At 60.4% G+C, this 15651-nt stretch overlaps 1 protein-coding gene across 2 annotated transcripts; it reads left to right on the top strand.

The window, feature by feature from the left end:
- The first annotated feature begins 12514 nt into the window (after nt 1-12514).
- Nucleotides 12515-15609, top strand: LOC134520996 (G-protein coupled receptor 12-like). 2 transcript variants are annotated; one of them, XM_063346984.1, is made up of 2 exons: nt 12515-12923; nt 13920-15607. In XM_063346984.1, the coding sequence occupies exon 2, from the start codon at nt 13922-13924 to the stop codon at nt 14987-14989; it is 1068 nt and encodes a 355-aa protein (XP_063203054.1). In that variant the 5' UTR covers nt 12515-12923; nt 13920-13921; the 3' UTR covers nt 14990-15607. The 2 variants fall into 2 exon arrangements, with proteins under 2 accessions (XP_063203054.1, XP_063203055.1); XM_063346985.1 differs by lacking the exon at nt 12515-12923 and adding an exon at nt 13449-13587 and having other exon boundaries at nt 13920-15609.
- Nucleotides 15610-15651: the final 42 nt, after the last annotated feature.

Below are 15651 nucleotides of genomic sequence, written 5' to 3' on the forward strand. Positions count from 1 at the left end.
TGGGTTTCATCCCATCTGTTTCCACCCTGATTTTCCTCCAGGCCTGCTGGGAAGCGTTTCAGGAGGTCTTCCTTCAACTTGTGCGTCTTTGATGGAGTCAAACTGCCGCTCGCCCCCTCGGCAGCCAACGCTCCCGGCGTCGGCACGCTCAGCCGCTGCCTTCCCCTGCGCCGCTCCGGCGGCGTCGCCTCTTCCTCGGTGCCCAGAGAAGCCGGGCACTTTCTTTTTCTGCTGCTGGCCTCGCTGCAGCGTTACTTGGGGCTCTCTCAAAAGCTGTTGGCGGCCGCCACGGAGCTGCCGATAAGTCCGGAGCGGTAGATGGAGGGATGAGGCAGCTGGTCTGGCTGGGGGATGTCCAGCCAGCTCTCGTTGCTTATTATTAACTCTCTTCTAATTATCCTGCTGAATGGGTTGCACTGCCCAGACACAGCCCTGCTCCCCCGCCAGGAGTTTGTCCCTTGCTGGGGCATCTGGGGTAGCCGAAACAGCCTGTTTTGGGGACATTTCTCCTTATCTGCTCCCTCCTGTCCCCCATGGCTGAGCAGCAGGGCCAGGGGCCAGCACCCATCCCGCTGCAGGACACGGGGAAGGTGAGGACTTGGCACCGGGACTGCGTCACACTCCACGTGCTGCTGTGGGCACCTTGGAAGGTTTCAAGGATGAAAACACTGTAATGTGGGGGAATTTAAGTTAAACAGAGACAGGCAATCCAAACAGGCTGTGCCTTGGGGTGAAATCCCCTGTATTTCTCTAAATCTGTAGAGAGACAGGGCTGGGGGTCCGGTCCCCAACCCCAGCGCAGCCCCTGCGAGCGCGGGAGGGTGCGGGGATGCTCCCCGGAGGGCACAGGATGCTCCCAAGGACCAGGATTGGAGCTGGGTTTATTTTTCCCGATGTTACCAGTGGTGTTTTTCCTGGATGGGGTTTTGTTTTCTTAAAAAGCCAAGCGGCTAAAAATAGCCCTCTGCTCGCTGGCCCGCGGTGCCCCGGCGTGGAGCCGGCGCAGGCTGTGAGCGGGGCCGACCTTCGGAGCCGCAGCGGGAGCCCGGCTGCCTCCCGCTTCCCTCTGCCAGCTGCCTCCCGTGCTCGGCTGGGTAAAGCAGCTGTTTTGCCTCTTGTGTGTCTCAAGAAACACCCGATGGGGAAAGCGGGGGGGATTTTTTTTTCTTTCCTGAAATAGCCACCCAGCCACAGATGATCCCAAGCTCGGGGATTTTGGATCAGATTTAATTACGCTCTGGGCTATAATGATGGTCGTTTAGTTGGATGGCTGTATAGCATCCCCATAGGACAGCGGGGGATTGGGGCATGACTGTCCCCTCTGGCGTCCTGGACATCGGGGCGCAGGGACCCAGTGAGACGGGATTTGAGGGTCAGGGCCTCACTGAGGCAGGATCTGGGGGTTGGGACTCAGCAAGGTGGGATTTGGGGAGCAGAGACTCAACGAGGCAGGATTCGGGATGCAGGAATGAAACAGGGCAGGATCTGGGGGACTCAGGCACCCAACGAGGCAGATTTGGGGACAGACATGCCACGAAGCAGATGGGAAACCGCCAATCCCTTCCCAAAGGACAAAGTTGTGGGCTCTCCAGGGCGGTTCTGGCTACAGCAGGGGTCTGCTAAGGAGGAGCACGGATGCAGGGGCGGCACCGGGCTGAGTTAAGGGTTTCACCTGCATCCTCCTCCCCGAGGCACCTGAAAACATTGCAGGGGGGGTTGTGTGTGGCACTAAGGTATATATAGTGCATAAAACATAAAAATGACCTTGACACTGGTTTCGGCAGTTGAGACAGCAGGTCACTGCTCGGGCACGTGGCCACCTGCGATGCCCGGTGTGGGTTTCCCGAGGACAAACCCCACCGGCGATGGGTGCTGGGTGCTGCGGGGCACCTGGTGCTGCTGCCTGCGGCTCCGCAGCTCGCCCCCAGCCCTGGCTCTCCGCTGTCACCTCTGCCGCAGTTTTCACCCGCATAAAATATGCCTGGAAATAAATAAACCGTGGGCTCCAGGCAGCTGCAGGGCCGTGATGCCGGCTGAGCCTCCTTAACACCTCCGGGTTATCTCTGCTGGGTGGGAGGCAGTGAGTGTGGGAGGGAAGGGGTGTCTCCCCAGCAAAGGGGATGTCCCAGGTTTGTCCCTTGTACCCCCATCGCTTGCTGCGGGTGGGATAGGTGACATGCCCGGGCTGGGCATTGCGGGCAGGGATGGCCGGGCCCAGCTTCCCACTGAGCCCGCGAGGAAGCGGAGCAGCGCCCATCCCTGCTCCCGGGCGCTCGCAGCCGTATTGCCCCGGCAGCATCCCCGGGTCCCCGAGCAGCTCAGACGTGCTGCCGTCCCCAGCAGCCTGTTTGCACACACACAGAGATGCTGAGCGCCGCTGCTTGGCAGGGCCCGGCGCGGGTGGGGGCCCAGCAAGCCCCCGCCGCCGCTGCGCAAGGTTTGGGGTCTCTGCCCAAAGCCGGAGCCAGCGCCACCACGGACCAACGCGCTGAGGATGGCAGCAAAATGTGGGTGCCTGCGCTGGTCCCCGTTTGCAGCTGGGGGTGAGGTGGGTTGCGCAGATGGGGACGGAGCGCTCGCAGCGCAGAGCCGCGTCGCTGTACCCGTGGGGCCGTCACTTCACCACAAGCGTTTTTTTTCCCCATCGCATCTTCCCCCGTGGCAGCCGCTCTCCCTGATGTCCCCAACCCCGGAGCTGCTCCAGGACCAGCCGTGTTAGAGGGTCTCCTGTGTAGAGGAACGCCGTGGGACCCACAAGGCTTGTGCCGAGCGGCTGATGGAGCGGAGGGGTGACAGCTCGGTAGTTCCCCCTCTAAGGGCACGATGTCGCCAGCATGAATAACTCCCAAACCGCCTGGGGACACAGTTGCTCACAAGGTTGGGCTTGATGGGGGTCACAGATGTGGCAGGAGAGAGCCTTCCCCAGCGCTGTCGATGCAACTGTGGCATCAGAGCACCCAAAAACGTGCTCTTCTGCAATGCCTCGAGGGCTGCCCGCCAAAGAGGCGACAGGCCGGCCGTTACCCGGGAGGCTCAGGTCTCCCCTGGTGCCATCCTCCTTTTATTTTTCCCACCCTTTCTTTTTCATGGTGGGATTTGTGAAGGGGGAAGGACGTTCCTTTCTGAAACCCAGCGCTGCTGGGAGCCCGTTAAGGAGCTCTTCAAACCCTGCTCTTGCAGGAGAGAACAAGTCCGAACCTTTTTGGAGGCTGAAGGCTGGAGGTTTCTCCCCTCTCTCCTCCCCACCGTCAAGAGGCACCAAATTCTCCTGATCTGAAGGAAAAAGTGTGAGCGGGCAAACGGCATCCCCGGCAGGAGCAGCGGAGCTAAATATAGTCCATTTACACAAAATGAGAGTGTTGCGATGAAACAACATCAATGAACACTACGGTGGTAATTAGCAGTTCCCTAATGAAGAGCTGGGAAAGCAGGGGGTGTCCCGGGGGAGAGCAGCGCCTCTGCTGAGCATCATGGAGATGGTGTGGGGCTACCGATGGCGGTGGGGGTCTGCAGGGGTGGACCTGGCAGAAATCCCCCCACCATGTCCCCTGTAGAAGTGGCCAGGAGCCTTCTCCGGGACCGAATTGGGGAATAAATCCCCCAGTCTGGCACGGGAGAGAAGGAGGTGAAGCAAAGGGTGAAGGGACCAAGCGGGTGATGCCCCCCTGATGAGGGGACTGGAACACCTCTCTTATGAAGAAAGGCTGAGGGATTTGGGTCTCTTCAGCCTGGAAAAAAGACGGCTGAGGGGGGATCTTATCAACACTTATAAATACTTCAAGGGTGGGTGTCAGGAGGATGGGGCCAGGCTCTTTTCAGTGGTGCCTGGGGACAGGACAAGAGGTAACGGGCACAAACTTGACCATAGGAAGTTCCACCTAAACATGAGCAGGTGCCCGACTGCAGGACAGGGATGTCCCATGGTGATGAAACCCAGTGGGGAGAAAGGCTGGCAAGCACCGGGCTGGGAGGAGATGGGTCCCGGCGACCTTGGTGGCTGGACGCCGTCACACGGGGGCCTCATTTCCAAAGGTGACAGACAGCCGCAGCTCGCCCAGTGCTGCCAGCATCTCCACTTTGCAAATCAGGGCACCGGCCGCCTCGCAAAGGGAACAGCCCCAGCACTCCCAGGAGCCACAGTTTTTCCTGGGATACAGAGAAACGGTTTAAGGAGGGATTGGTGTTCAACGAGCCGGGTGCGAGGAGCTCGTGGGTGTCTCCTTCCACCACCCCAAAGCCACTGCAGCCCCCGCAGCCCCCCGTTTCCCCACGGAACCCAAGCCCAACGTCGAGCACCGCGCTTATCCGTATCCCTCCCTGCTCCCTGCCGCCTCCCAGCCCTGGGATGTCCCCAAACTCGAGCTAGTCCCACACTCAGGGACCTGCCCAGGCATCGCTGCAGGGGAAAGAGCCCGGCACATCAAACTGTCAAAAAATTATGAGGAAGGGGGGTTTGGCCTGGGCTTGGCTGGGGCCGTGTTTTCTCCGTCACAAGCAGTGATTAGGGTAATGAAGGGATCCTCTCCCCTCTGCTGCCATCCCTATAGCAACCAGCAGCCTCTTCCCGTTAAACAAGTGACTCATCAAACACGATTACACTGATAGCAGGGAAGACGATCTGACTTCTAGCTCTGACAAGAGAGCTGACCTTTGGGGGGAAAAAAAAATTAAAAAAAATAGGGGAAATAGCTCAAAACTGGATGGGAAGGTGCAGTCCCGTGTCTCATCCTCCCCATCTGTCCTGCCGTCCTCGCCCTGTCTGGGGACTCCCAGGTGGTAAATAAAGGCAGATCGGATGCAAACAGGGTCTGCGCTGTGAAGTGTAAATCTCCGGCGGCTCCCTGCCGGTGGTGGGGGGCTGGATCCTCGGTGGGGGGCTGGATCCGCGGTGGGCAGGCGGCTGGTGACGCTGCCAGGGCTCCCTGCGGTGTGCGGGAACAACGGCTCCGTCCGGGCTGAGCCTGGGGTGACGTGTCCCTGGGGCCAGGGATGACCTGTGCCGTGCACCCTGCTTCTGTCCACGCCACACGCCGTGTTTCTGTCCACGCCGTGCACCGTTCTCCTGCGCACGCCAGGGAAACTGCTGCTCTGCTCCCAGGAACTCGCACCGACACCTCCCCGATCCCTTCGAATTTGGCAGGTTTAGAGTATTTGGAGGGTCTTTCACCACTGCTGGTTTTCTGCTTTCTCACTCCCCGCGCCAAGAGATTTTCTGACACAAATTCGGCCGTGGGAGTCTCGGGGGGACGATGTTTCCCAGCCAAGCGACCTCCAGCATTGCTGCGGGGGTCAAATCCCCAGGGCAAAGGGAAATCCTTTGGGATTTTTCTGGTTTAAACCCCTTGATGGAGGCTGGAGAAGGCAGATTCCCATTATATTTAGCAGCTCTCTGCTCTGGCTGGGTGTTTGCGCTCCTGGAAATGTCTCTTTTACCCTGGGGAAATTCCCACCTACTGAGACACAGCCCTGGGCGGCGGTGCCGAAGGAGAAAAAGCAATGCCCGGAGGGGGAAAAATACCTCTCTACACCCAAAATCCGGGTGCGTACGGCTCAGGCTGAAGGTTGGGATGAGACCCAGGTTGCCGGCAAGCCCGGTGCCCGCAGCGGCCGTGGCCTGCAGCGATGCTCCTGCAAACGCCGCCCCGCGCCCGGGGGAAGTCAGGAAACCTTCACTGCTCCTATTGAAATATTCATGGGCAGAAGTAACAGAATTGATGAGACGAGGACTTCGCGCCTGTGCCCTGAGCTGGGGGAGAAACCTAACCTGTCGTACGCCGGGGGCTGAAATCTGCCTTTTCCGTGTTGTTTTTGTTACTAAGAATTTTAGGGGTGGATGGGCATTTTTAGCTCCTTTTGGGCCCCATCCTGCTGGGCTGCGGCTCGGGCATGCAGGCACGGGGGAGGCAACATCCCATGCGAGCCCACGGGGCTGCTCCTGTCAGCTCCCGGCGCTTGGCTTTACCCGGTTATGACTCTCCCTAACTCAAGCCGAATTTTTTCCAAGCCAAGCGCTTGCGTTACATTCATTATTTCACTTACCAGCAAGCAGCTGTGACCTTTTCCTGGTGAAGTCCTGTCCCACCCCGTGTTTCAGGCTCTGGATCTGGACAACGTGGTCCCCAGCCTAATTCCAGGGAATGTGCCCGTGCTCGGGAGATGCTTGGACGGGAGCCCGGCACTGTGACTCCACGTAGGATCCTGTTTAAATGTCAGAAGCCAGAGTTAAAATCAATAAATAGAGAGGACCGGCTGTGCTTGGGCGAGGGGGTGTCGGAGCTGCTTTTTGCTCGACTTCAAAGCTGAGAACTTGTTCCCCGGGTTTTATGAAACCCGACGTCCTTCCTGCCCAGCGGGAAAGGAACTGGGGAGGCTGGAGGTCCTTTGAGCGCTGCCGCGGGGGGCTTTTCCCCGCTGGGTGGGCTGCCTACCACCCCCCCGTGCCGGCACATCGGGAGCCATCAGCACGGAGGTTTAGCGCTTCCAACGGAGCCACAAATCCATCCCCACCGGTACGCGGCGGCTGCAGATTTCTTGCGGCGCTGATGTATCACCGGCTCCAGGGCAGCCCATGACTTTTCTGCGTGGACCTGGGACCTTCCTGGTCCTCGGCCCTGTGTCCCCACCAGGGCTCATGGTGGGGGTTACGGTGGTCCCAGTGCGGGCGCAGAAACCCGGGTCCTCCGGAGCGGCTCACTCCAAGCCTGGCTTCGGAAAACGCACGCTGGCGGCAGCCAGGAGAGCAGCAGGGAGGGAAGGCTGCCCTGCGCTCAGCTGCAAAAAGACTCCAGATTTTTTTTTTTTTTAAAGACTCTCTCTTATTTTGCCCCTCTTAAAACCACAGAAAACCTTCCTCACTGCTGTGCCACGTCAGGTAAATTAGGTTATTGTTGATTATTAATTATCACAATAATTTGCCCTAATATTTTGCCTCGCATCCTGCGCGCTCCTGGTGTTCCCCATGGCGTGATGAATCACGGTGTAGGGGAAGCGCAGTCGCTCCTGATGAGGTAGCCAGGCAGAGCACCAAATACAGCCTGGGAGAGGGAAGAAAACACGGAGCAAAAGCCCTTCATTTCAGAAAAAACCACCCTGCCCCAGGAGCCCTGCTGGCCGGAGCTGAGCTGACATATGGTGACACGGCGTGTGCCAGCGAAGGTGCTTCAAAACGTGTTCCTCTGGCTCAGGCAGGCGCTGGAGCTTCAGGACTCGGAGCAAAATCATCCAGGCGGGAATGATAGCACTGAAGGGAGGAGGAAAAATCCTGCCCCTGCTTTGGCCTGAGTGTTTGGTGGGAATCGGGAGGAGAAGTCAGAGCGAGCCTTCAAATCACGCAGGGCTGCTCCTTCCCTCCTGCCACAGCTTGGCGTTGTCCCCGTCATTGTCCCTGGGCAGGTGCCGGTTGGATCCTGTCCCTGTGCGTGCACCAGTGGGCTCCTGTCCCTGTGCAGGTGGCAATAGGGTCCTGTCCCTGTGCAGGTGCCAGTAGGATGCAGGGATGCAGAGATGCAGAGGTACAGGGATGCAGGGATGCTGAGATACAGGGATGCAGAGGTGTAGGGATGCAGGGATGCAGAGATACAGGGATGCAGAGGTACAGGGATGCAGGGGTGCAGAGGTACAGGGATGCTGAGATGCAGAGATGCAGAGGTACAGGGATGCTGAGATGCAGAGATGCAGAGGTACAGGGGTGCAGAGGTACAGGGATGCTGAGATGCAGAGATGCAGAGGTACAGGGATGCTGAGATGCAGAGATGCAGAGGTACAGGGGTGCAGAGGTACAGGGATGCTGAGATACAGGGATGCAGAGGTACAGGGATGCAGGGATGCAGGGATGCAGAGATACAGGGATGCAGAGGTACAGGGATTGCAGGCTGTCCTGGAGCAGGGGTGGGTGGCCCTGGGAGCCCATTGACGGGAACCCGTCAATGACGGGAACCCCAACAGCCTCCCGGGGCAAACCTGCCGCTGCAGAAGCTGTGTGCGAGCCAGGGTGCAGTGCCCTCAGTGTCCCTGCTGTGAACAGCCCCATGTCCCCTTGGTACCCACATCCCTCTGAGGCTGCCGCTAAACGGGGGAGCATTCACAGCAGCTGGGGGTCTAATTGCACCAGTGCATCAAGAGGTGGTCTCCCCACCATCCCCACGCTGGACAACACAGAAATATCTCATTTTGGAGTGGGAAGGTCTCTCACATCTCAGCAGCAAGGGGCAGGCTGGGACCCGTGTTCCCTGGTGCTGCAAAGGCCATCCATCCATCCATCCATCCATCCATCCATCCATCCATCCATCCATCCCTAGCTCTCCAAGAGGTACAAATGAGGTTGCAAGGGTGCTGTTGCAGGCAGGATGGCAGAGGTCATTTCTGCAAGCTGGGCCCTTGAATGGGTCCATTCCAGAGAGGGTTTTCAGCCAAATCAACTCTTTTTCAACCGACCTGGATAATTTTATAAGCCAGATTCCTGCACGACTCCACCTCCTCCACTGCCTGGGCTTGACATCAGCACCTCAAGCCCCAAACCCAGTCCTTCCTCCTGCTGGGATGGGAGGCTGGGGGCCAGCAGCCGAAGCAGTGCCAGGAGAAGTCCCCACTCTCCGGCAGCAGCAGCAGCAGCAGCAGCAAGAAAATGGCCTAATTTCCACCCTGTATTTGCAAAGATTATGCAAAGCCTTTGAATGTAGGACTTGACGCGCTCTCCAGCGGCGCGCGGCCCCCGACGGCCCTGTTTTGGGGAGGCTGGCGGGCGCAGCGCTCTTGTTTGCCACCCTGATTAGTCAGCACTGCTAATTATAGCTGCGCTTTTCCTTCTTATAGCTCTGCAAGCACCGTTGGAGTAATAGGGAACAACAGGGGCGCTGAAATAAGGCTGCGTCCGCTCACTGCGGAAAAGATGCCGGTATAAATACGGGGATGAATTTCCGGCGGTGCGGCTTCGCACACAAGTCCTGGGTGGGGGTCTCAAGGCAGCAAGCTCACGGGTTTGCCGGCTCGGCTGCGGGATGCTCTGGGAAGAGCAGGACCTAGGGTGGGAAAGGTTCCGGTGATGCCGGGAGGTAGTGATGTCTCCCCAAGGAAAAGAAATAAAGCCCATTTTAATGCTTTTAGAGTAAAAAAAAATGATGGAGAGTTGCGCCACGTCTATTTTATCACGTGTCCCAGGTGTGGTGTTATTACAGCCCGTGATGGATGGCGGAGATGCCCAGAGGGGCTCCCCGCACCCCGGCGTTACCAGCCATTGGCGATGACACGAGGGAACCAACCCCGGCTGCCCGCTGGCTCGGTTGCCCATGGCATTCAGGGCATTTTGGTTGCTGTTTGCAAAACTGACACAGAGGGGTGAAAATGCTGCCGGTCCATCCACTTTTGCAATTACTGGCGTTGGAGTTATTCCTCTCGGTGAGCTCTGTCCCACCCCTTACGTCTGTTAAGCATCAGCCCTTGTGCAGACTCGTTACGGGTGGGCTCTGCCTTGGACAGCCAGGTCATTAGTGATTGCCACCCCACCACCCACCCAGGTATTCGTTAGCTCCCTCTCAGGGCCACTTAATTAATCGTCATGAAGACCTGGCTGTAGAAATAGCTGCAGTGAAGGAAGTGAGAGATGGGGATAGAGATTCAGTGGTTCCCAAGTTCATCTCCTGCTCGCCGGGCAGCCACGTTGCCAGCCACTTGGTTTTTAACCAAAAAAAAGCACAATTTCTAAGGCAGGGTGAGACCCAGGTCAAGCCCTGCTGAGCTTTGGCAGCCGGCTCAGCACCCTGCATCCCCACGGGGCAGGGCCGGGGGGGGCCGTGCGTGGTGTTCAGCACTGAGCTTCCTCCCAGGGGCCAAAAGCCAAGGAGGAAGATGAGAAACTAAGATGGGAAATGACAAGGGAAGGCCTTCTCCTTGGCGAACGACGTTCCCAGGAGAGGTTGGTGGCCTCTCGCTGTGTAATTGACCGCATCAGGCTTTTGCTGGTGACTTTGGTTACCTTTGATTTTCACCCCTTGCTACTGAGTCTGTAATTTGAACACCGATAAGGCATACTTAATATGTTGTCACAACGTTCTTGCAGATTCCCGGGAGGCTCAGGCCATTGTATCCAGCTGTAAAAGGCAGATGCTCAAATCTTACGGATACCATGGGCAGTGGCACACCCTCACAGAGGCAACGCCCCTGGCAGTCGGGGCAGCCCTGGAGGTGGCGTGCCTTGGTGGGAAAATGGCCAGGTAATGTCATTTTTGTCACCGGTGCGTTACGGAAACCAGAACACTCTGTGCCCCAGCAGCCCCGGCTGCCCCAACACAGACCATCTCCCCTTTCAGACAGACGGACAGACAGACAGATGTGCCAGACCCCGTGCAGCCGCTGAATCCTGGCAGCCCCTCTGCTGCTGCTCAGTGCCCAGCGCAGGCACCAGCACCACTGGGAGGGTCTGGGGGCACCCCAAAATGACTCCCGGCTAACAGGGAAATAATCGTGTACGTTGTTGTGCATCCAGCACATCGGGTGGTTTATGTCCTCCTCGGTGTGGGACCAAAGGGAGAGGAGGCTGGAGATGTGTTGGCACAGCCCTGAGACCCCTTGCACATTGCGGGGGGGTTGTGGGCACAGCCAGGTGGTGAAACCCCCCCTGAACCTCATCGGAGACGTGGGGCTGCTCCTGCCCGGGCTGTCGCAGGAGGGCAAGCAGCCCCAATTGCTGGGCGAGAAGCCCATTGTGACGAGCGCACGGAAAGGGGGCACCCGTGGAGTGGAGGGGGATGATACCTGTGGGGTCTGGTACTTGCTGCGGGACGTGGGAAAAGCATCCTGGGATTGTGCCAAAATCCCAGTGGGACATTGAGGGGAAGAACCGAGGGTGGGGAAGGGAGGCAGGAGGGTGGTTTGGGACTACCAGGGCCACCGTGGGACCTGGGGATTGACTGAGAGACCCAGAGAGTGTCTCTGCGAGAGAGGCTGCAGGAGGGGCTGGCTGGATGCTGGAGGGAGCGGGAGGTCCAAGCTGGTGAGACCAGGGGGTTTGGGGTCAGCTGAGACCCATTGGGGTGCGTGTCTGTGCAAGGGACAGCTGCAGGTGAGAGGATCCAAGGGCCAGACTGGGGCAACTGGGTGTCTGAGGGCACTTACTGGAGGGATGCCCAGTGTATCTGCATGTGCCCATCCCTGCTCAGCCTCGCTGACGGCTGCACCAGGGGGCCCGGAGCTGCAGCAGCCTCTGCTCTGCCAGGTCGGGATTCGGCAGTCCCCGGCAGATCCAGTGGGGACAGCAGGGCCGTCCCTGCTCAGACCCGTGGCTGCTTGTGGCCCGTCAGCCTGGCTGGGCTGGGGCCGCCCGCACTCATCTCGGCCTGGGGGCCCTGGGTGGGCTGTGTCCCCACAGAGCACCTGGCACGGCCATCGCATCCCCTCTGCCGCAGCAGCTCAGTCCAGCCCGGCTTCTGCACCCACCTGCTGGCAGAGGCAGCTGCCGAGGGGAGTCAATCAGAGCTCCTCACCCGCCTCCCCGCGCCCAGGCGGTGCGTAATTACTGGGAGCGGGAGCTGAATTCATTCAGCTCTTCGCTCAGATTTCCTCCGCCCCTTTTCATGCTGCTCATGTCACTCGGCACACAACGGCGCTCGGTCACGCGGCCGGCGGCCCCAGGTAGATGATGATTCAAGTCTCCTGGGATGGGGCTTGGCCTGATTAAGAGCCCAGATGCTCCTAACTGGGGCGATTGGGTTCAGCCAAAACCACCAATATTCACCTAAATATCTTTGCACATCAGGAGCTGGAAATCCTTGCCGGCATGGAGCTCGCTGCACTGCACAGCTACTGCCTGGAAAAGACAGGGGGTTGAAGGAGTAAAGCTGGAGTGTTATGAAACCAGTAGGAAAAGGGGGGAGAAGGTGTAGCTGAAATATTGCCGACACGGGAGCCGAGCATCCCGGCTTTGAAGATCCTGCTCCCTCTCTGAATCACGGAGACATTTGTGGCCAGAAAAATAATTGTGCCTTTGGGATTTGTTCCTTTCCAAGCAGATCCTTTCCCAAATAGTCGGGAAGGAAGCCTTGGGGGTGGGTGGGTGCTGCGGGGAGGGGGACAGACCCCCACACCCACCATCTTTGGGCAGGACTCTGTGCAGGAGGGTGGGTGCTGGGCTGGGCAGCCCGCGGGAAGCTCCCAGGTCTTGATCCTCCTCATCCCAGCTTTTACACTGGCTGGAGGGAAACCCATGTGGGCTGAAGGCTCTGGGATGCGATGTCTCCCCCTTGGGGGGGTGCATCTGCCCCAGCCTGGTTTCACTGGGTCCCCTGAGGACCCCTCTCTGCTGGCTCCTGAGGGTGCAGGGGGACCGGCGCTGCTGTCCCTGGGCATTGTCCTTGAAGAGCGGGGCAGCCGAGCCCTGCCACGCCGGATCAGCCCCCCCTCCCTTCAGATCCACGCGTCCCTCGGCACAAGCGGTAAAAATAAACCTTGCCCGGCCGCCTTTGCGAGACGCCGGGGCCTGGCTGGCACCCAAGCAGCATCCGCAGAACGCAGGTGCGGAGGGCCCCGACCTTGGGGAGGTGCGTCGGGGTGGCGGGAGAGCTCATGAATGAACGGCGGGTGCGTGCATGGGGGGCGTGCATGGGTGCGTGCGGGTGCGCGCACCCCCTCGTGCCTGCGGGTGTGGATGTGGCTGTGGAGCGGGGAGCCAGCCTTGTTGTTATTCTGATCACAGCGGCTCTGATTCACAGACTTGGATCATGAATATAAGTGAAGACTTTGACGTCAGAGTTGAGATTTATCAGCAGATCCAATGGGGCAGGAATATTAAGTGCAAGTCGATGCCAGCTATCTGCCAACGTTATTAGCAATGCTCACCGAGGAATGAGGCTTAACACCAAGGACTGGAAGGACTGGGAAGGAAAAAAATAAAAACGGGGGGAAGCAAGCCGATCCTCGAGCATTAAAGCCAGGTAAAACAACAACCCCCGGCGGTGGCGGCTGCCCCCCGGGCTGGGCTGCATGCGGGAAGGGGGGATGCCGGTGGCGGGGGCTGCGGGCACAACTCTCCCCCCCGCCGACCTTCACACCTGGGCTGCACGGCCCGGCGTGGGGGGGGATTTACTCTGCAAGGGGGACCGCGCCGAGCGGGGCAGGATCTTGCAGCTGTTTGCAGCTGGCGGGGAGCATCTTGCACCAGTCCTTTTCCAAAGGAGGGGAAGGGAAGGGAGAAAGGAGAAAGTTAATGCAGGCTGTCCCTTGCCGCTGCCTTCTCATTTCATCAGCGGCTCCGCATACATGCGAGGGCTGGCCTATTAATAGTATTTATTTTTACTCGCTGCACGCAAAAAAGAAAGGGTTGCGGGGGGGGGCGGGGGGGAGGGAGGGGGGAGGGGGAGCTTTGCGCTATAAATAGGCAGCAAAAAGGTAGCCGTGCCCCGGGGAAGGGAGGAGGAGGAGGAGGAGGGGGCAGCCGGCACCGTGCTTCCCCCGGCGGCGGGGTGCGCAGCGCCTGCGGATCCTGCGCGGGGCAGAGCGCATGGAGGCTGCGGCCAGCAGCGGGGCGCTGAGTTGTGCTCGGCCTCAGCCCGCCGGGAGGAGCAGGAGCTAGCGGCGAGGCTTCCCCCCGGGCGAGGGGTGCGTGTGTGTGGGGCGGGGGGACAACGCTGTGCCCCGTGCCGGGGGCGGGGGGCACTGGGGGGGCGGAGCGGGGGTGTTACTTGCCGGAGAAGCTGCACTCGGGCTGGGGGGAGGCGGACGGGGCTGCGCCCTGCGGCGGGCGGGGGCGGCCCGGTGCGGGGCTGGGTGCGGGGTATCGCGGAGCTCGGGGCGGGGTGTCCCCGGCACCCGGTGCGGGGCGAGGGGCGGGTCGCGGCGAGGGGCTCCCCGGGCTCGGCGCGGGGCTCGCCGCCTCTCCCCGCAGCTCGGCGCCCGCGTCCCTCACCGCATCCCTCTCCCTCTCTCCCCAGCGATGCTGCACGGCCCCGCCGCCATGGGGGAGCCGTGGCAGCCGCAGCCGCAGCAGCAGCAGCGGCTCCCGGGGCTCGGCAACGCCTCGGAGCCCAGCGCCTGGCCCTCGGCGGCGGGCGGGCCGGGGACGGCGGCGCCGGGCGGCGGCGGGGCCGGAGCCGGAGCCGGAGCCGGAGCCGGGGGGGCCGTCAGCCCCTGGGACATCGCGCTGTGCGCCACGGGGACGGCGGTGGCGGGGGAAAACGCGCTGGTGCTGGCCGTGCTCTTCTACACGCCGAGCCTGCGGGCCCCCATGTTCCTGCTGATCGGCAGCCTGGCCCTGGCCGACCTGCTGGCCGGGCTCGGGCTAGTAGCCAACTTCGCCGTGCGGTACCTGCTGCGGCCGCCCAGCGAGGCGGCGGAGCTGGGGGCGGCGGGGCTGCTGCTGGCCGCCTTCTCCGCCTCCGTCTGCAGCCTGCTGGCCATCACCGTGGACCGCTACCTGTCGCTGTACAACGCGCTCACCTACCACAGCGAGCGCACGCTGGGCTTCACCTGCGCCATGGTGCTGCTGATGTGGCTACTGTGCCTCGGCGTGGGGCTACTGCCCCTCCTGGGCTGGAACTGTCTGCGGGACCAGAGCGCCTGCAGCATCCTGCGGCCCGTCACCAAGGACAACGCGGCGGTGCTGGCCGTCACCTTCCTCCTCCTCTTCGCCCTCATGATGCAGCTCTACCTGCAGATCTGCAAGATCGCCTTCCGGCACGCCCAGCAGATCGCCGTGCAGCACCAGTTCATCGCCACGGCGCAGGCCACCTCCACCCGCAAAGGGCTCTCCACCCTCTCGCTCATCCTCGGCACCTTCGCCCTGTGCTGGATCCCCTTCGCCATCTACTCCTTGGTGGCCGACTCCAGCTACCCGGTGGTCTACACCTACTCCCTGGCGCTGCCCGCCACCTGCAACTCCCTCATCAACCCCATCATTTACGCCTTCAGAAACCCAGACATCCAGAAGTCGCTCTGGCTGGCCTGCTGCGGGTGCATCCCTTCCACGTTCTCCTCCAGACCAAGGACATCCAGCGATGTGTGAGGACTGAGCAGGGAGTGAGACGCGCTCCCCTGCTCTCCTCCTCCTCCTTTTCCCCTCTGTTGTTATTGTTTCCTACCGGGAGGAAACCCCCGGCCAGCACATCTCGTTCCATGAAAAGATGGCCAAAAAGAGAAAAAAGGAAAAGGGAAAAAGAAGGGGGGAAGAAAGAGAGAGAGAGAAGAATGATAATGGTTTCCTTTAGAAATGTTATTTTCTTACACATTTTATTTTTTATTTAAAAACACAAAACACCAAAAAAAAAAGAAAAGAAAAGGAAAAAAAAAAAAAAGGATGTCGGTACGATGGCATTTGTCTCCTCTCGGGGTAAGGAGCCAGGGGAGCAGCGGGCTTGCCTGGCCGGGTGGCTTCCACCCCCCCGGGGGCACGTCCCACCACGAGTGGAGGCCACCGGGAAGGCCACAAGAGCGGAAGGGGGGGAGTGTCGCCCCGCCCTCCCCCCGGCGGGGCTGGTCCCCAAGCGTGGGGTGGATGTGCGGGGCGAGCACACACCCCCCCCCAAGTCCCCCTAAAATCAGGTCTTGCAACGCTATGCAATAATCGGGGTGGTGGGGGGGGGCGCGTTCAGCACCGCGGGGACGGACAGCTCCGGCTCGGCGGGGGGGCCCGGAGGAGCGCAGGGAGGCGGGGGGGGGGTGCTGGGG

This window comes from Chroicocephalus ridibundus, chromosome 9 (assembly GCF_963924245.1).
Source record: "Chroicocephalus ridibundus chromosome 9, bChrRid1.1, whole genome shotgun sequence".
In the NCBI taxonomy this organism is placed as follows: domain Eukaryota; kingdom Metazoa; phylum Chordata; class Aves; order Charadriiformes; family Laridae; genus Chroicocephalus; species Chroicocephalus ridibundus.

Excerpts from the sequence above, each read along its gene's own strand:
- LOC134520996 (XM_063346984.1), top strand. The coding sequence starts at position 13,922 with ATGCTGCACGGCCCCGCCGCCATGGGGGAGCCGTGGCAGCCGCAGCCG.